Source organism: Sminthopsis crassicaudata, chromosome 1, assembly GCF_048593235.1.
Source record: "Sminthopsis crassicaudata isolate SCR6 chromosome 1, ASM4859323v1, whole genome shotgun sequence".
Classification (NCBI taxonomy): Eukaryota; Metazoa; Chordata; class Mammalia; order Dasyuromorphia; family Dasyuridae; genus Sminthopsis; species Sminthopsis crassicaudata.
The window spans coordinates 699,828,356-699,853,656 of NC_133617.1; the positions used below are offsets into that span (position 1 = coordinate 699,828,356).

The window sequence follows — 25,301 nt, forward strand, 5'->3', positions numbered from 1 at the left end:
GGTTAAGTGACTTGCCCAGGGTCACACAGCTAGGAAGTGTTAAGTGTCTGAGACCAGATTTGAACTCGGGTTCTCCTGAATTCAGGGCTGGTGCTCTATCCACTGCGCCACCTAGCTGCTGCTCTCCCCCCCCCCCCCCATTTTCTTCTTTTTGGATTACAACCTTCTTCTTCATGGCCTATCCATGTCATACTTGTCCACACTTGTCCATAATGGTCCATGTTGAATTGACTCAGCATGCTAGAGCTAGAACTACCCCTCTTTTAGAGCCCAGTGCTGATCAATCAACAAGCATTTATGAAGTGCTTGCTAAATACAAATGTGAAACAATCCTAGCCCTCCAGGAGCTTACATTCTGTTGTGTTATTCCCATTGACCTGTTCACTTTCTTCTGCTGCTCATACCTCTCTCCCCATCAATTCTAGGCTGTAGAGGACTTCAGTTTACTGCCTCCCACCCCATACATGTCTTCATGCTCTTTGGGAGACGGGATATCAATGATGAGCAGCCATCTCACTTCATGTGAAGAATACGGTTGTTTAAAAGATGGAACCAAATATAAACATTCTTCACTCAGGCCCAGCTCTGTCAACGAGTGTGTGCTGATCAAATTCATAATCTCTGATTTTTCAAACGTAACATTTTGGCGTCTGAAGACTCTCCCCAGCTCTAACATCCTCCGGTTCTGGGACTCGTGATTGGTGATTGATTGGATGGCTTCTGCCAGGCAAGGAGGGAGGCACGATGGGTTAGGGAAGAGAAGCATTGGCAGAGGGCGCTCCTGAGACAATGTCCACGCGGTTAGACTGGAGACCCTAGGGAAGGGAGTGGCGATACCCACGTGCTGGGCATTTAATTTAAAGGGCCAGGAGTATGCCCCCGCCCAGCCTCCCCGATCCAAGCCGACAGACTGGCAGACTTTAGTGTGAAGCCAGTCTTAGGAGCCAGACTGAGCCGAGTGCAAGAGCCCCTGCAAGAGCGAGGGGGAGTGGGGGGCAGCTGCAAGGGCACAGGAGCGCTGGGTCACCGACGGGACCTGGGACAGAAAGGGGGTCGGTGACGCAGGGAAATAATGTAATTTTCCCCTATCCCTCCTCCTCCAAGCTGTCTCTTAGGATTGCTCTGCTCTGCCCCTCTTTGCCCCTCCGTCCCCTTCCCCAAAGCTAAGTTCTGGGCCTGGGAGCCCGATGCTGGAGTCGGGACAAGACGCACTGAGTCTTCAAGGCCCTTCTTGTTCACTCTCCCCGCCCGCTGTCCCTCTCCCTCTCCCCCCCCCCCCATTTTTTTCTTCTCTGCTACTTGGGCATTAGAGGAAGCCACGGGGCGACTGCCCGGCACGAAGCCTGGCCCTGGGGGAGAGGCGGCCAGGGCTTCTGTTGGGTGCGCAGCGTTGTCCCGGGGCTAGACCGGCACGAGGCTCCTCGCCCAGCACTGAGAAGCGATCCTCGTTAGCAGTAGTTTGGGTAGGAAGTTTCGGGAGGCAGGTGAGTCCCGGGCGCGCTCAGCGTGCGCCCCTCTCCCTCCGCGCATCCTCCCTTTCCCGCTCCTCCCCAACTTTCCGGAGAGCGATGCCCTCCCCTGCACGCCCCCGCCCAGGGCGCGGGTGAGGGAGCCGGGGAAGAGTGGAGAGCATGGCCCCGCCGGCCGCCCCGCTGGCGTGAGGAGCGGGTCCGGGGCTCGGGCTCGGACGCGAAGGACGGCAGCCCTTCTAGCAGCCATGGCGGCCCTCGGGCTCGTCCTCATCTTACTTCTGCATTACGCGGTCTCCGGCTCTGCTGAGGCAGGTAAGGATGCGGACGCACGCGCTAAGGTCAGGGGGTGCGGGCAGGGGGAAGGAGCGTGGATTCCTTTAAGCAGTCCGCCTTCCCCTGCCCTTCCTGGGACAGAGCAGGAATTAACCCCGTAGACCCTCTTCTCTCCCATCTCTAGGAATGATTGATTTCCTTCTATTGCTATTCCCCACCTCCCGACTCCAGAGAGACCCCGAGACCCCGAGACCCGGCTGAAAACGGAGCCGGTTGCTTTGTCTTCGGGGACGGACAGAAATGTCAGGCCGGGGAAAATGGACAGGTCAGAATTGTTCTCGACCTCAGAAGCCGAACTAGTGCAACGCGAAAGCACCTTAGAACCCGGAGCGTCAGAGCGGAAGGGAACCGTAGAACTAGCACGGGTCTCAGAAACCCAAAGATAGACGGACTGTCAGAGATGGGACGAGTCTCAGAAATCACCTAGCCCGTGGTTATTAACTCTTTTGTGGGTGTCCTGGACCCCTCTGCTAGTCTGAAGGAGCCTCTCAAAATCAGGTTTTCAAATTCATAAACTAAAATGCCCGTGCTTACAAAAGAAACCAGTTCCATGGAAGTACCTCGGATTTCAAATATAAACATATTTTTAAAAATAAATTCGTGGACTCCAGTTTTAAAATCTCTAGTGGGTCCCCTTCATTTTTTCTGAAGTGGAAATGGGGGGGAAGTTATTTATCGGAGCTTACAGAATCAAGACCAGAACCTAGAAACCCAGTATTGTTACAGCTTTAGGATACATGGTGAACTGCGTTTAGGAAATGGTAACTTTGTTTCGAGATAAAAACCACTAACTAGTCCAGATGGACTTGATTATCCATTCTCCCTTCAATACTTTGTTAATATTTTAGTCAGTCAATAGGCATTTACTGTATACCTGCTTATGTACCAAACGCTAAATAAATGAAGAATAGTCAGAGTTTCTGCTCTGGACGAGCTCATGATCTATTGGGGGCACAGTGTGCAAATTACTATGCACATACAAGCTAGATACAGGATAAATTGGAAATAATCCACAGAGGGAAGTGCAATTGTTTAGAATAACAACGTAAAACATTATGTACTGGCGAAACTTGTGAGGAGAAAGAATAGCTATTCTTATTTTTCTGGGTGTTAGTCATTGGGATAAATGAAATTAGAGTAAAGAGAGAAAAGACAGAGAGACAAAGAGCAGAGGGAGACAGAGAGACAGAGAGCAAGTTTCATGTAGCCATGTAATTACCTCTCTCAGTCTGAATTTCTTTAGCTGTAAGGTAAAGATAAGTTCCCAGTCTCTTCATAGGATTGTTGTGAGAATGGAATTAATGAATGTAAAAGTGTGTTGAAAATTACAAAACATAGGTATTATATATATAAATTACTGATGGTAATTATAATACACATACAAGATAATTTATGTAATTGATAAGATGCAGGAAATGTTCAGGCATAGTTTACATTGATTATTTGAAGCAAAACTCTTAATTCAGGAATCAAGGCAAGACACCTTAATAATTGGGCCAGGAATCTAATGACCAGGGTCCTCTCCCTAACTCCTGTCTTCATTTTGTTGACCTTTTGCAGAGATTAGTTCTCCTTGCACTTCTCAGCTTCACCCCCCCAAATCGCACACCATAGAGACATGTAAAATGCAAAAAGTATTTAAATTACAGTGTCTTTGAGAAAATGGCATGAGGAAGTAATGAATGCCAGAGGCAAAGGAAGAAAACTGGTTGGCATTTGACTGAGTCATGGCAGATCTTTGTCACAACAAGGGGATATTCTCTATCTTCAAAAAGACTGGTTTTGTTTGGATTGGAATGGTTGTGATGCTAGTGCCAGAGATTGGTAAGTCCAGCATCCCTTTTGCCATAGTATGCTTTGAAATTTGGTCTGGCCTGATAGCTACCCTGGTTTATAGGATAGGATTGAAATTCCAGAAATATATATATATATTTTTTTTTCTTCTGGAATTTATATATATACATACATATATATGTGTGTGTGTGTGTGTATACACACATATATAACACAATTGAAAAGCTTTTCAGAAATCAACAGACTAGAGCTAGCTGATCAAGAAGAGAGAGTGCTACACTTGAAGTCAGAAAGAGCTAAGTTCAAATCCTGCCTCAGACACACTTACTAGCTGTGAACTACTAGGCTAGTCACTTAACCTCTGCCTGCCTCAGTTTTCTTATCTATAAAATGGGGGGTCATAATAGCATCTGTCTAGGGATGTTGATGTTGTATCAAATGAGATCATATTTGAAAGTGCCTTGCAAGCTTTAAAGTGCTTCATAAACGTGGTAATTATTTTTATTGTTAGCATCTATTGTTTTTTATCAATGAAGGTATATATAATTGGGGAAGGAAGCACAAGGTTGGGGGACAGAAACTTTTAGAATCTCTGAAGAAGAGCTAATCTTGTCCAAAGGTAAATAAAGTGCAGATAGTAGTTAGGGATAAGACTGAAGTCACCAGATTCTTGGTCCCATCATTGCTATGGATGGACCAATGGGTTACATGTGACCAAGAATCCCCTCTACAATTTTGATAAAAAGCATCTATTTGAAAACTTTCAATAATAAGGAATCAACTGCCTCCTAAGATTACCTAGTCCATTTGAGAACAGCGTCATTATTGAGAATTTTCCTCTTAACTTCCCAGAAATCTGCCCCATCTTCCCCTTCCACCCACTGCCGTTAGTTCTACCCTCCCGGGCCAAGAGTCTGAGTAATGATGGCAATCTTTACTGAATGGACACTTTCTGTTATGCCTGAATACAGTATGAAAAAAAATCCATGGAAATTGTAGTGAGATGATTCTGAGTCCATTGCTTATTTTCTAATGAGAACAAGAGTCTTGTCTGACATCATTATAGCATAACTAGGGGTCTGGCATTGATTATGAAGATGTACTGTTTAAAGAGAAGGGGCTTTTACCCTGAATTTTATAGTGAAAACCTGGATTAATCTGGAAGATTGGGAGAACTCTAAGGAGGTGACTGGTTTTAGATAAAATCATGGTAGAGCTAGAAGACATGGTAGATATCTTTTAGTTATAGGATCTTAAAATTAAAGGTAGAAGGAATTTCAGAGATCACCTAGTCTAATATCATTTTTTTTGAAAAATAGTTTCATTTTAATGAATTTTCATTTTTTATTGTTTAATATTAAATTTTCTATTTTTTATAATCGATTATGTAATATTATAATTATATGATATACATAATAGATTATATAATATGATGTTATATTATGTAACATAATGTATTGTATTATTAATATATCACATTACACAATATTATGTCTAATATATTTTAATATTATATTTTAATACTTTTATTACATTATATTATATATTATATATAATCATTTTATTATATTTTACTATTATTATTAATTTTATTTATAATACTATATGCATTCCCCTTTGTAGCAAAAATTTTATTTGTTTTTTGGTGAGGTAATTGGGGTTAAGTGACTTGCCCAGGGTCACACAGCCAGGAAGTGTTAAGTGTATGAGGCCATATTTGAACTTAGGTCCTCCTGACTTCCCAGCTGGTATTCTATCCACTGCGCCACCTAGCTGCCCCTTGTAGCAAAAATTTTAGAAAAAAAATGAAATCAGCTGAGTATAGTCTTCTACCTGGCTGTTGAAAGGAAGGAAAAGATTTTCTCTCTTCAGGATTGGTCATTATAATGACATAGACTTTATTATTTGTTTTATTATTATTTGAACTTTTGATTTATGCGGTTGTGACCATTGTATATGCTATTTATATGGGTTCTATTTCACTTTGAATGAGCTTATATATCCAACCATGTTTCTCTGATTTCCTAGTACTTCTAACACTAGTTTATAGAAAGAAAGATAATATTCCATCTCATTGATGAAACCATTGGTTTAGGTATTCCATGATGATGGACACTTTGTGGTTTTTTGCTATAAAAAAGTGCTTCTGTGAGCATTATATTTAATATGAAACCTTTCTTTCAGCTATTGGCCTCTTTGTTTTCCAATACCTTTCTGAAATTATTTTGTATGTATTTCACATACGGTTTATGTACATGTGTTTTATCACTCTATAGACAGACATACTCAATAAACTCCTGTAGCTCTCTATAACCTGCGGGATCAAATATAAAACCTCGTTTGATGTTCAAAGTCCTTTATATCCTGCTCCATTCCACCCCTCACCTCACTTCAACATTCCAGTTTTCTTACACTTTACACCCTCCCATGTATTCCACCATCCAATGTCATTAGCCTCCTAGTTTATCCTCCCAGAAGACCCTTCATCTCCAGCTCTGGGCATTTTCTTTAGCTGTACTTCATGCTTGGTATGCTTCTCCTCCTCATCTCCTCTACCTGGCTTTCTTGGTTAAGTAAAATCTTGCTTTCTTAGGGAAACATTTCCCAATCTCCCTTATTGCTAGCACCTCCACTCTGTTGATTATCTCCTACTTATCCAATCTATTGCCTGTTTGTACATAAATTGTTTGCATGTTGTCTCCTTTAGATTGGGAATCCTAAAGGGTAAGTCATTGTCTTTTGCCTTTCTTTGGATCCTCACCACTTAGCACAGTTTCTGGAACACAGTAGATATTTAATAAATATTTGTGATTGTTTCCCTAAAGAGGATTTTAAAATTAGGGACTTTTATTTTTGTTTTTTTGTCCCTAGTGCCTGGCACACAGAAGGCGCTTAATAAATGTTTATTGAATTGATAGTGAAACTGACAACAAAGGAGGTTCATGGGATTCTTTTAAGAAGGCTCCTTAAGTATGTGTCCTGGACCTCTGTAGCAGGCTGGTGAAGCCTATGGTCCCTTTTTTGGAATATTGTTTTTAAATGTATAAAATAAGACATATCAGATTTCAAAGAAAATAAATCATATTAAAATGCACTTATCAAAATACTTAAAAGCAGGTGCAAGGATGCGGAGTTCTTGTTCTATTAAATCACAGATTTAGATCTGGAAAAGATTTTCAATATCATTCAATCCATTGCCTGAGTTTCATAGATAAGGATTCTGACTTGCCCAGGTGGTAAGTAGGAGAGACAGGATTTGAACCTCCTCATTTTGCTTCCAAATACAGTAGAATAAGAATCAGAGCTAAGTTCACTGACTGCAGATCCAGGTAATTTTTTGAAGTACTAATCAGACCTTCATCCTACATGAAAAAGCTGCATCCCACGGGGGGAAGTGACAAGCCAAGAGTCCCCAGGGAATAAAGAGAGCTTGGACTGAGATAGTAGTGTTGGGATTCTAATTGCAACTTAGTTTCCACTATATCATACCCAGCCAGGGAAGTTTGCAACAAATGTTTTAGAGATAAGTACGTGTCTATGGTAAGGAGCTGCTTTTCATTGACTGGTTCCAGCTTCCTCTCAAGTTGATTACATAGGGCTTTCTCTGATGTCCTCTGTTCCACTAATTTAGTGTTAGTGTTTCTGAGACACGATATTCCTTCTTTCACCTCCATGGATCTGCACAGGCTGTTCCGGGTACCTGGAATGCTCTTCCTCCCCATATCCAGCTCCTAAATCCCTAGTTCTTTTTAAGGTTTATCTCAAAGGTAACTCCTTCAAAAGGCCTTTCCTGATTCTTGAACTTGCCAAGATCCCTTTGTATGTATGTATGTAATATGTGTATATATATGTCTATATCTGTCTGTCTCTCTCTGTAACTGTCAGTTAGTTAATCTTTCAACAGGTGGAGAAAATGCTGCTTATAATAACAAAGGGAAATTTCTCACCTGAGTATTCCTTTTATCAAGAAAATCATAGATCTAGTTTCTCTCTCTCTCTCTCTCTCTCTCTCTCTCTCTCTCTCTCTCTCTCTCTCTCTCTCTCTCTCTCTCTCTCTCTCTCTCTCTCTCTCTCTCTCTCTCTCTCCCCTCTCCCCTTCCCTGTCTCTCCCTCTTCCTTTCCCTCCCTTCCCCTCTTTCCTTCTTACTGATACTCTTTCCCTTTCCCTCTTCTTCTTTCTTTCCTTTCCTCCTCCCTTCTCCCTTTCTCTGTCCCCTCCTCTTTCTTTCCCTCTTTTTTCTCCCTCCCTCCTTCCTCTCTCTTTCTGTCTCTCTGTCTCTCTGTTTGTCTCTCTCTCTCTCTCTGTCAGTCTCTTTGTTGTTTCTGTCTCTATCTCTCTCTGTCCTTGTCTCTCTGTTTCTATTTCTCTCCCCTTCTTTCCCCTGCCCCCTCTCTCCCTCTCCTCTTCCCTCCCTCCTCTTCTTTCCCTCTCCCTGCCTCTCTTTCCCTTTCCCTCTCCCTCTTTCTCATCTATAGCTAGTTATGTCTATATGTGTATGCATACATGTAAATGCATGATATGTCTGTACAATATGTGTATATGTGGATATGCATATGCATATATTTATATTTACATACATCTAAATATATAACCGCATTTCTTTATCTGCAAACAAGTTACATTCTATCAATAAAGTATAAGCTTCTTAATCATAGGGACTATTACTTTTGTTGTATTCTCAGTGCTTAGCACATAGTAAGTGCTTCAAAACTGCTATGACTTAGGAAAAGGAAAACCAGTTTTTTTAGCAGATCTATACCCCTCAGTCTTATTATCCTAATAGGTTTTTTAAGTTTATTTTTATATTATCATTATGATTTGTATTTTAAGCATCCTTGCCATTGCCACTGACTCCAAATGGGTATAAATTTAGCTTTCTTACTATTTGCCTTGGATATATCACTAAAATTGTTTGATTAGGGCTCAACAATTTTATTAATTTTTAAAAATTTACAAGTTAAGTTACTTCAAAAAGTTGGAATAGCCTCGCCTTAAAGAGCAATTCCCAGTTTTGATTCCAAAACCACACAAGCTCCAAGAGAACTTGGAAGAGGTTCAGAGGGAAGCTCCTGAGATGCCCCCAGGGATGGATAATGAGGCTCCCTGGAAAAGACTGAAGGAAGTTGATTTAAGATTCTTTGCCATCCTGGAGAGTTAGTTCTGAAAGTGATCTCAAAGGTCAGCAAATCTCAAAATTGGAAGGAACTTTTCAAGGAGAAAACAAAATACTAGAATGGGAATGGGGTCTTAGATCAGAGATATTGGAACAGAAAGGGTCTTTTAAGAGCATTAACTGCTGAAGTGGGAAGGGATCTTTGAGGTCCTAAGTCCCAATGCCCTCATTTAACAACAGAGAATGGTGACTGAGTCCTGGAAAGGGGGCCCAGCCTTAATCCAGCTCACATAGTATTGTCATGGTGGCAGTTTTACCACCTCTTTATATTCCACTTCTTCCCCTAGTTAGACTGTAAGTTCCATGAGGGCAGAAGGCCCATGAGTTTCTCTTGTAGTAATCAGACCAAAACTGGATATACTTTAAACCTACAGAAATACAGACTGATTAATAAGAATTAGAGTTCCCATGTTAATAGCGCAATTTGTATTATTCAGAACAATTTTGTGAGATAGATAATGAAATATTATTTTCTTTTTTGATGGGGAGAAAACTAACCTAACTCAGAAAGGTAAAGCAATTTACCCAGAATTATACAGTATACAGACCCAGAAATCCCAGGCTTTATGACTTTAGATCCAATGATTTCTGGAGCTATATCTGATTTTATAATGTGTCTTTCTGATGAGGAAATTAATGGGCCCCGTGGGCTTTCCTAGCCAGCAGATTCAGCCATTGAGTGATTCTTTCCACATTTGCCAGAATTTTGGGGCTTTCTATGAACATTCTGAACCTCAGTGTTTGTGCTTTTTGAGCACAGTGCTTTCTTTACCTGTAGGGCCTGCCAGGACTTCAGGGTGTTGTACTTGCCTGTCTGCCTACTTCCAGAATTATCCTGAGCCTTCAGGCTTGTTCCTGGTTTTGAGTTTCAATCCTGCCTCAACCACTTACTACTTGTATAATCCTAGACAATTCCTTTGATATCTTTGGACCTGTTTTCTCAACTATAAAATGAGAGAGGTGAGATTCAATGGCCTTTAAGGTCCCCTTGAGCTCTAAATTTGTGATCTGATAACAATACCAATTCGCATTCAGTTAGCCCAAAGATGCTCTCCCCAACAGTGACTGACATTCTACTTGAGCCATTCATAATTTTAAATTTTGAAGGTTTTCCAGTGTTCTGAATTCCCCTGGAAGAATAGGGAAAATCAAATACTCTTGGAAAGGTCACACTTTAAGCCTTGACAGAGGACAGACTGTGACAGAGTTTATATTTATGGATGAGAACTACAGATCGTGGGATCATAAATTTAGAATTGGAAAAGACCTTGGAGGTCACATTAGTCCAACCCTATCATTTTACAGATAAGAAAGATGGGAAAGGGTTTTCCCAAAACTTCATAAGTAGTGAGAGGAAAAACTGGAAGATGAACTCAGATCCTTTGTCCCAAGTGCAATGTTTATTCTTTGTGTGGGGCTTCCTTCCTGAATTTTAGAGTTGGAAAGAACAGGGATTAGCTGGCCCAAAGATGCTCAACCCGAGGACTATGAGCTCGTTGTTTATATAAATGTGTATATATATATATATATATGTTTTGATAATTTGGCATTTTTGTAATTTGTATTTTATTTTTTGCACTTAAAAACATTTTTCTGAGAAGAGTCCATGGGTTTCTCTGGGCTGTCAAAGGGGTTCATGAGCAAACAAGATTAAGAACCTCTGATTGATTAGGCCACTGGCTTTCTTCTACAGTTGATTTCTTTGTTCTAAAGTTTTTAGCTAGAAGCTTCTATTAGGGTAAGGGCATCCTTAATCTGCCTTTGCTCCTCTCTTAGCACCAATATCCTCCAGTTAAGAGCTCCTTATTCTCACTTTTTCTGCATGGCAGTTTCTGTTGGGAACTCCTCTTGCTTTTTATGTTTTGTTTTGTTTTAGAGTCAATGAATTTTATTCTAGTTGGTAAGAAAGAAAAAGAAGCAATAATTAGCAATTTCTGTCACTGAAATGTAGCCGATCTCCCTGCAACTGCATGTTGTGGGATGTCAAGGAATAGTTATTAACCAAGACAGAACTACTAAACAAGTACCTTATGGGCAACTTTTTCATGTGGATCTCAAAGTACTCATTAGTGTTTGTGAATGATGGAATCTTGTGAAATGATGCAAAGCAAAAGGATTTTTTTCATAGTCTTCACTTTCCCTAGGCTTTCCTTCTATTTCTTTTTATTTTAAGGATATGATTCAGGTTTTGAAAGTGGGATACTGAAGTCAGGAGGACCTGAGCTGAGATCTGGCTTTAGATAATTACTAGTTGTGTGACTTTGACAAGTCATTTAGCCCTAATTGCCTCAAAAAAGTGGGGTACTTTGTGTAAATGAGTGATTGGAAATGTCCCCATGCCTTTCCCCTCAATGAAGTGCTGAGAAAAGGGAATATGGATGTCAAGAACTATAGGGATTGGACAGGGTATCAGATTGATTTCTCAAAGTAAGGTTAATGACACACCCAAAGTCATACCATTAATCAAAGAAGTACAAGTAACTGAGAAGCTGTGGTCTCTAGCATTTTTTGCTTGAAGAGAGTTTGCTCAATACTTGGTACTACCATGGAGTCTGGAGTCTCCTGTACAAATAAATTTAAGAAAGCTAACATTCCCACAATACTTTATAATTTATGAAGCATTTTCCTCACAGCAGCCCTGGAAGCAGAGGTATCCTGGTAAATGTTTAACAATCAGCTGGGCATGGAGGAAAATATACCCACCATATTCTGTTAGGTTCAATATGTATTACTGACATTGTCCTAATTATTTTCTTAAGCCTAGACAACAAAATAACAAATCAGATCCAGATTTACATTTCCTCATTTCTGAGGCACAAATGCTGACACTGAAAAGTTAACAAGGAATGATTTGGCTCTATCACACCCTTGCTTGTTAAGCAGAGAATGCAGGGATCACCCTCATTTCTATGGATAGATTAAGTAGTTTGCACCAAGGAGGGTAGGGGTAATGGGAGGAGGAAATGTGAGGATCAGGACAGACTTTGTGTGAGAGTCATGTGGCATTTCACCTGAAGAATAGAAGTGATGTAGAGAGAGTGCGTTCTAGGTATGATGACCCAATGCTCTTTCTACCATACCACACGGCCTCCCAATTTAACTCAACAGATGTTTGTGGATCACCTACTCTGTGCTTCACCCTCTTGTGGATTCTTCAGGAATATAGAAAGGAAGTCAAAACTTCCTACATACAACTCAGAGGTCCTTGTGAACTTGAGAGGTGAGATTGGAACAATCAAAGAGAAATGCTACAGGAAGCATCCTTTATAGGTTCATAAATATAGAACTGGAAGGGACCCCTGAGACCATGAAATCCAACTCATTTGACAGATAAGGAAACTGAAACCTATAAAGATCAAATGATTTATTCAAGGACTCCTAGGTAGCAAGCATCAGAGGCAGCATTATCAGATACCAAAGTCCAGGCTTATTCTGTTATGACAAGCTAGTGTCCTAACCTGAGATACAGTCAAGAACTATGGGGAAGAGAAAGGGGAAAAGCCATTCTAGAGTTGGCTATCAGAGGATTCATCAAGTCTTATACTTGATTTAAAAAACAAATAGAAAAACACAGATTCACATGTATAAGATGGAATAAGTGTGGATAAACAGTGATTCATTGAAAAATATTTGGGGGTTTTAGTAGACTACAAGAATGATATGAGACAAGAATATGAAAGATCAGGCAAGAAAGCTAATGCTGCCTTCGTACACTATCACTGTACTGTGACCTGATCTTAGATCATACCTGCAGCATTGTGTTCAGTCCTGAATACCGCATTTTAGGTTGGACATTGGTAAGCTGGGTGGCATTCTGAAGAGAGTAGTCAGGATGGGGACTCAGATTCGTGTAATGTGAGAGTCTAGTGACAGAAATGGGGATAAATCTTGGAAAAGATGAGACATAGTATTGTTGTAACTATAAAAATTGTTCTCTTGGTTCTGCTGATTTAGTTTTTCATCGGTTTCTAAAAATCTTCAAAATTATTTTTATAATTTTGATGTTATATTATAAATTGCTTTTCTGGTTCTGCTCACTTCACTTATCAGTTGATACAAAAGTTTTCAGGTTTCTCTGAAATCATCCCCTTCATCATTTTTTAAATCACTGAAGTATTCCATCACATTCATAAACTACAACTTATTCAGCTATTCCTTCACAAACAACTTTTGAAAGATGTAAGCTATTATTACCACCACAACAACTTATCTGTGATTCTTGAAGAGCAGTAATGATCAACATGTTATCTGTCTCCTGTCTAAGATGTGATGGATTTAGGGGGCAGCATGATTCATGATATACATGCATATATGTTATATTACATATCTATATATACAATGCAATAATTTGCACACATATGCATATATATATACACATACATACATGTGACAATATATTCCTATATTTGTGTGTGTGTTTATGTAGCTTTTGGGGGAGAATTTGTTTTGCTTGACTATGCATATTTAATTTTTTTCTTTTTAAAAAAATTTAGTGAGGGGAGGGAAAGGAGAAAACAGATTTCTGTTTATTTTTTAAAACTGAGATTGAGGGATTGCTACAAATGCAGAATGATGCATTCACTAAGCAATTTGATATAAATTATACATATACACATTTCTATATTATGAAGAAAAAAGAACAAAAGGGAAAAATCACATGCAAAAAAGTGAAAATATTATGCTGTAGTTCATATTCAGAATCCTTAGTTCTTTCTCTGGATGTGCATCATATTTCCCATCATGAATCTTTTGGAATTATCTTGTATTATTGTATTGCTGAGAAGAGCTAAATCAAAGTTGATCATAGCACAATGCTGCTGTTACTGTGTACAATGTACTTTCTGCTCACTTTACTCAGCATCAATTCGTAAGTCTTTCCAGATTTTTCTGAAATTTGCCTGATGAACAGCCACAATGATATTCCATTCTATTCATATACTACAACTTGTTTAACCATTCCCCAAGTAATGTGCATTCCCTTTATTTCCAATTCTTTGCCAGCATAAAAAGAGTTCCTATAAATATTTGTGTATAAGTAAGTCCTTTTCCCCTTTTTTATGATCTGTTTGGTATATAGACCTAGTAGTGGTATTTCTGGATCAAAGGGTTTTATAGCCCTTTGGGCGTAGTTCCAAATTACTCTCCAGAATGGTTAAATCAGTATACAACTTCATCAACAGTGTTTTAGTGTCCCAATTTTTTCATATCCTCTCCAATATTATCATTGCCCCCCTCTTTTTCTGTCATATTAACTAATTTGATAGGTGTGAATGGCATCTCAGAATTGTTTTAATTTCTATTTCTCTAGTCAATAGAAAATTTTAGAGCAGTTTTTTTCATATAACTATAGATAGCTTTAATTCCTTTATTTGAAAACTGCTTGTTCATATCCTTTGATCAATTGGAGAATGATTTGTGTTATTATAAATTTGACTCAGTCCTCTATATATTTGAGAAATGAGACCTTTATCAGAAATGCTTGCTATAAAAATCATTTTTCATCTTTCTGCTTTCCTTCTAATCTTGGTTGCATTGGTTTTGTTTGTGCAAAAGTTTCTTTTTAATTTAATGTAATCAAAATTATCCATTTTACATTTCAGAATGTTGTCTATCTTTTGTGTGGTTCTAAATTCTTCCCTTATCCATAGATGTGACAAGTAAACTATTCTTTGCTCTCCTAACTTGCTTATGATATTATCTTTTATTGCAACTCATGTACCCATTGTGACCTTATCTTGGTATTCAATGTGAGATATTGACCTATGCCTAACTTTTGCTATATAGTTTTCCAGTTTTTCCAGTGGTTTTTGTCAAATAATGAGTTTTTGTTCCCCAAACTTGGATCTTTGGGTTTATCATACATGAGATTACTGTGGTTATTTACTATAATGTAATTTGTACTTAATCTATTCCACCACTCTGTTTCTTAGCCAGTGCCAGATTGTTTTGACAATTGTATAATATAGTTTGAGATCTGGTACTGCTAGACCATCTTCTTTCACATTTTTAAAATTAATTCCTTTGATATGATTGAGCTTTTATTCTTCCAGATGAATTTTTTTAAATCTTTTTAAGCTCTATAAAATAATTTTGGGTAGTTTGATTGGTATGGAACTGAATAAATAAACTAATTTAGGTAGAATTGTCCTTTTTATTATATTAGCTCAGTCTACTCATGAGAAATTTATATTTTCCAATTATTTGGATCTGACTTTATTTATTTGAACTGTCTTATAACTGTGTTCATATAGTTTTGGGATTTGTCTTGGCAGATAGACTCCTATTATTTTAAATGGAATTTCTCTTTCTATCTCTTGCTGCTGGACTTTGTTAGTAAAAAATTTTCTTCTTGCAACTTTGTTAAAGTTATTAATAATTTCAAATAGTTTTTAGTTGATTTTCTAGTATTTTCTAAATATACTGTCATATCATCTGCAAAGAATGATGGTTTTGCATTCTCATTGCCTATTCTAATTCTTTTCATTTCTTTTTCTTCTCTTAATGCTAATGCTAGCATTTCTAATATAATATTGAATAATAGTGGTAATACTGGGTATTTTCATTTCACCCTGATTCAGTTGGAAATGCTTATCCCCATTACAAATAATGCTTACTGGTAGTTTTAAATGATACTATTTGTTATTATTTTATATTTTGTCAAAGGCTTTTTTCTGCATATATAGAGATAATCATATGATTTTTGTTGGTTTTATTGTTGATATTTCAATTATGCTAACTATTTTTCTAATATTGAACCAGTCCTGCATTCCTAATATAATCCTACCTGATCATATTGTATTATGCTAGTGTTAAATTGCTGTAATTTTTTGGCTAATTTTTTATTTGAATTTTTTACATCAATATTCATTAGGGAAATCTATCTCTACATAATTTATATAGTAATGAAATTAATTGTTCTTTAAATGTTTGGTAGAATTTATTTGTAAATCCATCTGGATCTAGAGTTTTTTTCTTAGGAAGTTTAATGATGACTTGTTCAATTTCAATATTTTATTTTCTCTTCTGCTAATCTGGACAATTTATATTTTTAAAAATATTCGTCCATTTACTCAGATTTTCAGATTTATTGGCATGCAGTTGGGCAAAATAGTTCTAATCATTGTTTAAATTTTCTCTTCATTGGCAGTGAATTCACCTTTTTTATTTTTGATACTGGTAATTTCAGTTTCTTCTTTCTTTTTAAAAATCATATTAACCAAAGGTTTATCTTTATTATTAGTTTTTCTTTAATTTTATTTATTAGTTAAATAGTTTTTTTTCAATTTTATTAATCTCTCCTTTGGTTTTTCTAATTTAGTGTTTAATTGGGGGTTTTAAATTTATTCTTTTTCTAGATTTTAAAAATTGCATCCCTAGTTCATTGATCTACTCTTTAGTTTTTAACGCAAGCATTTAGAGATATAAAATTTCCCCTAAGTATTGTTCTGGTTGCATCCCATAAATGTTGGTCTATTGTCTTATTATTGTCATTCTTTTTGATGAAAGTATTGATTATTTCTGTGATTTGTTATTTGACCCACTCATTTTTGGTTTCCAATTAATTTTTGATTTAGCTTTCCATGACTCTTTATTACATGTACTTTCTATAGCATCATGGTCTGAAAAGGATACATGTAATATTTCTACCTTTCTGCATTCAATTTTAGATAAGATTATTACATTATTAATTTTATTTAGTGACAGGAAACCTATCACAATGTGGGCATAATCTGTAAATATTTGTAATGTAAAACAAAACATATCAAGAAAACCTTTGAAAATCATTTTAATAAAAGAAGATAAGATTTAGGAAGATAGATGTGTTAGCTGCATTTGAGTAACTGAAGAGTCATCAGATAGGACTGGGAACAGTTGGATAGAATTTGAAGAAAGGTGGATTTTGCTTCCTGATCCTTAGAGCTGTCCCAGAGTAGAATGAGCTGCCTGAGAGATAGCAGGTTCCCTTTACTAGAGGTCTTCAAGCAAAGACTGGAGAGCCACTTGTTGGTGATATTTAATAAATACTGATTGAATGAATAAATGAATGATTTGGAGTCAAAAGATCTGGCATCAAGTCCCAGCTCTGACACCTATTGTCTGTGGAATCCTGCAGAATCAATTTAATCTTTTTATAAAATGGTAGAAGTGTGAAATTGCCCTCTCTGCCTTAGAAGACTGTTGTAAGGGAAGTATTCTGTAATATGTGAAGTGGCATGGATGTCAGCTCTTATTAGTAAATGTATTAGTTGGGCAGGATTTCAGCAAATTCTCGTTTAGGTATGTTGGACTTGATGTTCCACCAAAATTCATTCCAACTCTGGGATTTTGTAGAATTGAATTGAAACTGGACTTTGAAGGATAGATGGGATTTGAGGAGACAAAGAGATGGGGTAATAGTGTTACAGACATGGGAAAAACTGAGTAAGGGCATAGAAGGGGGAATCCAGAGGAGGAAGGGAAAGGGTTGGAATAATAACGATGGATAAGATTATGGAGGATATCAAATGCCAATCAGAGAAATTTGGACTTGACATTGGAGATTTAGTGAAATTGGGAAATTAGCAATTTGAACCTGACCTTATTCATCTTTCTTCCCTTCCATCTCACCTTCAGGCTCCTCCTTCCCTGCTTCTATCCAAATCAAACAACAAATAAGAGAAATAATCAATAATTTCATCAAAAAGAATGATAATAATGAGACAATATACCAAAATTTATGGGATGCAGACAAAGCAGTACTTGGGGAAATTTTATATCTAAATGCTTACATAAAAAAAAAAAAAAAACAACATAAAGAACAGATCAATGAACTGGGCATGCAATTTTAAAAATCTAGAAAAAGAATAAATTTTAAAACCCCAATTAAACAATAAATTAGAAATTCTTAAAGAAGAGATTAACAAAATTGAAAGAAAACTATTGAACTAATAAATAAAATTAAAGATTTTGCCCTTTGCCTTCTACCATTTTGTGTGAACATTGGTCCACAGGCTGCCTCCCCCAAGGGGTTTGTACCTTCAGTATCTTCTCTTAAGAAGAGTTCTGTCCCCTGAAGAAAGGATGTTCAGTCAGCTTAGTGACTTGTTCCAGGTGTTTAATTGGGGATTTAAAATTTGTTCTTTTTCTACATTTTTAAATTGCATGCCCAATTCATTGATCTGCTCTTATTTATTTATTTTTTCATGTAAGCATTTAGAGATATAAAATTTTCCCTAAGCTCTGCTGTGGCTGCATCCCATAAATTTTGGTATGCTGTCTCATTATTGTCATTCTCTTTGATGAAATTATTGTTGGCAGAAAGACCTTTTTTGACAACCTAAGACAGGCCCAGAACATTTGCAAGTTCAAAAGAAACAAAAGACAGTTCTGGAGCTCTCAGGAGATGGGACATGGGGTAGGCTCTGAACCAGGAAGGAGAAAGAATATTTGGGTTCTAGGCAGAAGATCTTGATTCTGTATACAGCTTGGTGATTTTGCTGATTACTCTCTGGATGACCCTAGGCAAGTGTCCTTTGGTTTTGGTTTTCTCCTCTATTACTTATAGAGGTTGATTAAATAATTTCCAATTCTAATTTCTAAAAGTTACTTCCATCTCTATCATTTTAGCTTATAATATTTTGTTCTCTAAAGTTCTTTTGAGTTCTTGTATTCTATAACACTTTAAAACTAATTATATATATAATATATATAAATAAAATAAAAGGGAATAAGAAGATGGAAAAATATGTATGGGTGTGAACGGTATGAGCAGGGAAAAAGTGACTTGAGATTACTAAATCTGACCTTTATTTTTTTGGGGGGGGGTAATGTTTGTGTTGCACATCCAGGGAAATTCCATACTTTTCGCTGTGACCACCATGCCTGCAACCCACCCGTGGGAAATCTTGCTACAGGCAGAACCCCTATCACATTCACTACCTGTGGAGAGAGTGGGACAGAGCTCTCCTGCTCCTATGTGGATCAGCCTGCTCTCCCTTCCAACACCTTGAACTGTGGTCTTCTTCAATGCACCAAGTGTAATGCTCAGCAACCCAACAATTCCCATCCACCATCCTCCATGACAGACGATGTCTTTATTGCTCCCAGCACCTGGTGGCAGTCGGCTTCAGGTATCTCACGAGAAGAGATTCGCCTGGACTTGGAGACAGAGTTCTACCTGACTCATGTCATTGTGGTCTTCAAATCTCCCCGGCCAGCTGCCATGATCTTGGAGCGTTCCCAGGATGGTGGACATACCTGGAGGCCCTATAAATATTTTGCCACTAACTGCACAGCCACCTTTGGGCTTCAAGATGACCTCATTGAAGAAGGCTCACTTTGTACATCTAGGTATTCGGATGCTATTCCTTGTACCAGAGGTGAGGTAAGTGCCCCATCCATTAGTCTGCTGCTCAAAGCCCTCTATAATCTGGTCCCAGTGAACCTCGTATCTTCCACCTCCAGTAAATCTGATATCCTCAGACTTGGTCTCTTGTTCTACCTCCCCTCCTTTGCTAATGTTTCTTTCAACAGGAATCTCTCCTACCACACCCAAAGTCAGCTCTAAACCCATCTTCTAAAACCATCCTATGAGGTCCAATTTCTTCTTCAACATTTCTTCCATCACTTCTGCTCTTATTGGGCTGACTTGCTTTCCTTTGCACTTCTGTTTCACTGATCAGCTTATGAGGCTCACAAATTCAGTTAGCATGGTTGCTTTTAGCACTTCACTATTGAATTCAAAGCTTTGTCTCTCTCTCTCTCCTCAAAGACTTGTAAATCTAAGCCTATATTCAACAAAAAAAAGACTGCATGATATCTCCAAGATCAGAAACTCTTGACTGAGTCAATTTCATAACTGAATTTAGTGTATGTGAGCATCCTTTCAATCTGATTTTGTGAAATGTATTGTGCTATGATGGGCAAATAAAGATGCTTAATATTCTTTGTAGCATCAATTTGATATTTATGAAGTGATATTAAATGAATAAATGAATGATAAAGCATTTATTAAAATTTTATTTTAAACATGTATTATGTTATATATATTATTAAATATTCATTATAGGTCAGCATCCTCATAATAATAATTATAGCACTTATATAGCTCTTGAAAATTTGGGAAACTGAAAAAGACGGAGATTGGGTGACTTGTCCTAAGTTACATATGAAGTAAATATCTGAGACTGGATTTAAACTCAAATCATCCTGATTACAAGCCCAGAAATCTATAATTTTCTGATTGTCACAAAGTTACTCGGGGCCAATTCTGGGCAACATTGTATAAAGACCAGGAGGTTTGACCTGGAGGAGGTCCCTCCAGACCTTTTTTCCCTGTTCTCTTTCCCCTCCTTTAGGATGTCCTGCTCATTGTATTCATTGAGGTTTTCCATGTAAGCCATCCTTGGTAAGAGTGTCCAGCCCTTAAATCTTTCTTTCCCCTCTTTCCTCATTGATGTACTCACCTTGTTTTCTCTGCTAGGTGGTAAAGGTTAGACAACTACTTTCTGGGCATGATTCTGGGCAATGTGCATGACTAATTTTCACTAAAATGTTGCTAGTAGATTACCATTTAAAGCATCCACTGACCCTTAATATGGAGCTTTTCAACATGATTCTAATAGGGAAATTTGGAGCCATCTGATGGACTTGCTCTTTGTATTTGTTCATTTGGAGTGTTTTGTCTGTGAAACTGATTGTTAGTTAATAAGTGTTCATTGGATAACTTCCATCAATCTAGGATTGTATTATCATTGTATAGCTTAAGTTCATGAACTTGAAAAGATGCCAGAGACCATTTAATCTCACCTACGTAGAACCAGGGATCACCTTCTTCAACTTCTAGTTAGGATCTTAGACCAGAAGGCTTTCATTTAGGAAGAATCCACTTCTCTTCTCCCCAAACAAAACACCTCTAGTTCCTTCAAATGATCCCTTTCCAGCATAATTTCAAGGCCCTTTGCCATTCTGGTGCTGAATACTCCTCAGCTTATCTTTATACATTTCCTAAAATGTGCCACCAGTATCGCCTGTGTAGTCTGGCTAGGGCAGAACACAGTAGACCAATTCTCTCTCTAGGCTTGGATACCTGGCCTGATACTTCCTGAATATTGTTAATCCATTGAGCATTCGATCTACTAAAATCCCTAAATCTTTTATATACAAACTGTGAAAATTTCTTCCTTTTCTTCCTTCTCTTCCACCTTCTTCTGTTGCTGTTGTGGCTGCTGTGCTGCTTCTACTTATTCTTCTTCTGCTACTGTTTCCTCCTCTTCCTCCTCTTCTTCCTCTTCCTTTTTCTCCCTGGGCATCAAAGCTGCTCTTGTGCCAGTTTGGGCAAGATCCTCTGATTCTGGTTCCAGGAATCAAAGTTGAGCTCACCAACTTCATAGTTTGCAGATTCTGTTCTTCCCTTTTTTGAGAATTGAGACATTTGCTCTCTTCCAGTCTCGTTCCCCAAGATGTTTGACTCAGCACTTTGCTTATCACCGACCCCTCTACTCCCCTGTGTAGCTCTGGTGACTTGAACTCACCAAACACAACCAAGGATTCTCTTATTATCATTCTGAAGACTCACTTTGAGTTTCAACTCCCTACTAACCACTTTTTACTTTGTTCTTTTTTGCCTGAAGACCGTTCTCTTTGGCAAAGAAAATGGAGAGAAAGTGAGCTGAGTTATTTGGACTTATCTCTATTATCCTTTTGCCATCTGCCTCCTTTTCCTGGGAAAGCTGAAAACTAAAAGCTATTTGTGGCCCATAGTATCCATTGCCAGCCTGAGCTCTTTCTATATCTAATATGAATAATCAATTTCCTTCCCAAGATGCAAAACTACTTTCCTTTGAGTATTTATAATTGCTCACCCAGTTCTCTTCCACCTTCACATTTCACTTTGCCCAGAAATTAGCTCACCTGGAGACAGGTATATGGTACAGTGGATCAGCACAGATCTGAAGTCAAGAAATCCTGGGTTCAAATTCAGTCTCAGACATTCTCTCAGTGTGTGACCCTGAGTAAGACTTCTCTGCTCTGTTGGCTCAGGTTCCTCATCTGTAAAACAAGGAAAATAATAGTGCCTGAATTGTTGTAAGGATCAAGTGGGATAAAGTTTGTAAAGTACTTTGCAAACTTTCAAGCCCCACATAAATGCTGGTTATTAGGGTCATGCACACTTGTCAAAGCTGAGGTAGGAATCCACTACATCATTTTGTTGCTGTTGTTCAGTCATCTCAGTGGATCCAACTCTATGTGGCCTTTATCCATGGGTTTCCTTGGCAAAGATAGTGAAGTGGTTTGCCTTTTCCTTCTCCAGTGTGTCTCTATTTTAAAGATGAGGAAACTGAGGCAAGCCAGGAGCTAAGTGACTTGCCCAGGATCACACAGCTAGCCAGTGTCTAAGGCTTAATTTGAACTCGGATCTTTCTGATTCCAGGTCTGGTGCTCTGTCACTGCCACTCCAAGAAGAAGAGCAGCAAAAGATATTATGGAAAGGTGTCAGGAACAAGGAGGGATAGGGTCCAGGAGAATGGGGGCAGGGGTGGGATGGGACAGACCAGTAACAAGCAGGAGGGTGGGAGCACTTGCCAATATCAAGGAGGTTCAGACACTGAAGCAATTTCCTGCCTCAGTTCCTAGACTCTATATGGGTGGGAAAAGGGAGGAGGAGGAGGGAAGAAGAAGAAAGGGAGGAATCAATCCCACCAAAGCTATTCTTTGTGCTCCGTATGGGAAACCCTTGGTGTAAATGGGGACTCCATGGGCAGAACATGAATACTAGTTTTTGTTAAGTACACCTGACACCAGACCCACTATAAGAGACCAGACACATAGTATAATTCCAGGTGGGGCCATTTACCTGAGACAGCACAGGTATACCCAGGGAAGAGCCACCCTTTCTGCCCCCTTTTCTGTGAATCAGTTGGAAGAACTTGCCCGACAGTTCTGAGGCCCAGGGCAATGCAGGCAATGGGCTGAGGGACCATGGCTCTGCTTGGGTAGGGGATGCTGGAACCTGGACCAGCCAGACGTCGGCTTACGGCTGCATGGGCTGGTGGAATGTGGACAGCTGGCCTCTGCAGCTGGGGCTGTTAGCTCATGGCTCCCTTGGCCTGGGGAATGTCAAGGCCCTCGGTGGTTTGAGAGGGTACGTGACGGCTCACTTCATGGTGAGGGAAAGGAGGATCCCCTACCCCAATCCATGGGGGCTCAGGATGAAGGCTCTCTTGGCCTGGGCTGCTGGATCAGGTGAGGGAGGGCTGGTGGCTGCATCAGGCTGTCTGACTGGGATTTGATGGAGCCAGACCCACAATAGAATGATCTCTGGGGCATCAGCCGGCACCCCCTCCCCCTCTCCTCTGGGCCCTCACAGAGCACAAAGGAATGGACAAAATATTTTCTATGCAGCAAGTTTTCCAATTGCCTGTCCACTTGAAAAAAAAAAAGCAGAGATAGAGAGGAAGGCAATCTCTGTAAAATCAATGGCAGATAGGACAAATACGTCACCTCTCGGTCTCATGGGTCAGAACCCATAAGAATAAGGGCAGAACCACCAGCTCTCAGTTTTAAGAGACCTCAGAGGGCAGCTACTCCAACCCCTCCATGAACAGAAATCTCCTTGGGATATTCCTGACAAGTAATGACATCCCATCAAGTAGTGGCAAATCATGGGCAAGTCAGTTAACCTAGCTTCAGCCTCCATTTCCTCAGCTGGAAAATGAGGGGGACTGGCCTTCATGATTTCTGGTGTCCTTCCCAGCTCCAGACCTAGGATTCTGTCATTCTATGAGTCAAGCTCAGACCCAAAGTTTGAAATGATCTTTGATGTTGTGGTTCAGTAGTTTTCCACTTGTGTCTGACTCTTTGTGATCCCATTGGGGGTTTTCCTGGCAAAGATATGGAGTGGTTTGCCATTTCCTTCTCCAGCTCATTTTACAGATGAGGAAACTGAGGTAAACAGGGCGATGTGATTTGCCCAGTGACTAGTATCTGAGGATAGATTTGCCCTTGTACCTTCCCCATTCCAAGTCCAGCACTCTTAATACTTGTGCTATCAGCTGCCAAAAGAATTCACATAAAGCCACTTTCTTATATACACAATATGCAATATGCAGCTTCCTATGAAGAATTTTGTTGTTGTTTCTCAGCCACGTCCAACTCTTCATGACTCCATTTGGGTTTTTGGGGGTAGAAATCTGGAGGGATTTACTGTGTCCTCCCATTCATTTTACAGTTGAGGAAACTGAGGCAAATAGAGTAAAGTGATTTATCCAGAGTCACAGAGCTAGAAAGTATCTGAGACTAAATTTGAACTCAGATTTTCCTGACTCCAAGCGTGGCATCTATCCTTGATAAGTCATGGCTAAAGTCCTCCAGACAAGGTATAAAGAACTCTGGAAATGAAATGAATACAGAGAAGGAAAGGGGCCTGAATTGGACTTCTTTTTTTTTTTTCTTTTTGTTTGTTTGTTTGTTTATTTGTTTGTTTTAAGAATCTGTATGATTTGCTCATCTTATCTCACCTGGGAAATGAAGGTGTCGGACTGGCTGATTTCTCAGGTCCCTGAATGCAAGTTTATGATCAGAGAGTATGGGAGGCAGGAAACCTAGGCGCTCCTCCCATCCCTAGTAATATTTTAATGTGTGACCCTGAGACCTTTCTGGGGGTCTCAGTTTCCTCCTCTGAAAAGCGAGGGAGCTGGATGAAATGATTCCAAGGTCACTTCCAGCTCTAAGATTCTCTAAAGAGGAATTAAGCCTCCAGAACAAATGTTGCTGAGTGGGCTGGCTTGCTGACAGAGAGCGTGCATGGTATGTCAGCCCACCCTCTGTCCAGCCCTTGTATAAAGGGCCCTGCTGAGCAACGGAGCCCAAGCAGAGAGCAAGACTGGGGCCTGATCTCATGGAGACAAAAATAGCACACCCCAATCTGGTCATGACTCAGCGCCCCAGTCAGAGGCTCCCAGGGAGGCAAGGGGTGCTTTTCCCTTTGGGATCTTGGATGGAATGGGACAGGGGGAGGGAGGGTTCATAACTGTTCCAAGTGAGGGAAAAGAAGCATTCCTCTGTCTGGGGCAAAGGACTGTAGGTTGGCAAAACTTGATTTTTATGGCCCCAGCCTCCTTTCTGTAGATCTTCTTTGACTAAATGCTTGGCAAATAAGTGTTTAATAAATGCTTTTTAAAAATTCATTTTTTCCTTCCTGCCCCCAATCCTTCAGTATCCTTTCCCTCTCTCCTTCAGGTTCCTAATGCCCTCCTTCCCTTTCATTTTCCCCAATTTCCCTTTTCTTCCTTTTATATTTTTTCTCTTGGTAATCATTTACCATTTAGGCAGAGGATAAGTGATAGAATTCTGAACTATCTATGCCCAAAGGTATCTTAGATGAAGCCCCACACAGAGGGAATCTGGGACATACCACCCAGGATAGCCCTGGGAGTGAGAGAAGAAGCCAGGTCTGAAATCCCAGAGCCTGTAAAAGGCCTTAGCGACCATTGGCTTTATTCAATGCCTTCATTTTAATGGATGAGGACATTGAGCCTCAGAGAGTGAG

General features: G+C 39.3%; 1 protein-coding gene across 1 annotated transcript in view; it reads left to right on the forward strand.

The window, feature by feature from the left end:
* Positions 1-1,452: 1,452 nt before the first annotated feature.
* LOC141551778 (netrin-4-like) overlaps positions 1,453-25,301 on the forward strand; it is a 59,638-nt gene continuing 35,789 nt past the window's right edge. Inside the window, exons 1-2 of the mRNA XM_074283812.1 lie at positions 1,453-1,784; positions 18,601-19,136. Coding sequence (XP_074139913.1) covers positions 1,718-1,784; positions 18,601-19,136 — 603 coding nt within the window. The 5' untranslated portion in view covers positions 1,453-1,717. The remainder of the gene's footprint in view (positions 1,785-18,600; positions 19,137-25,301) is intronic.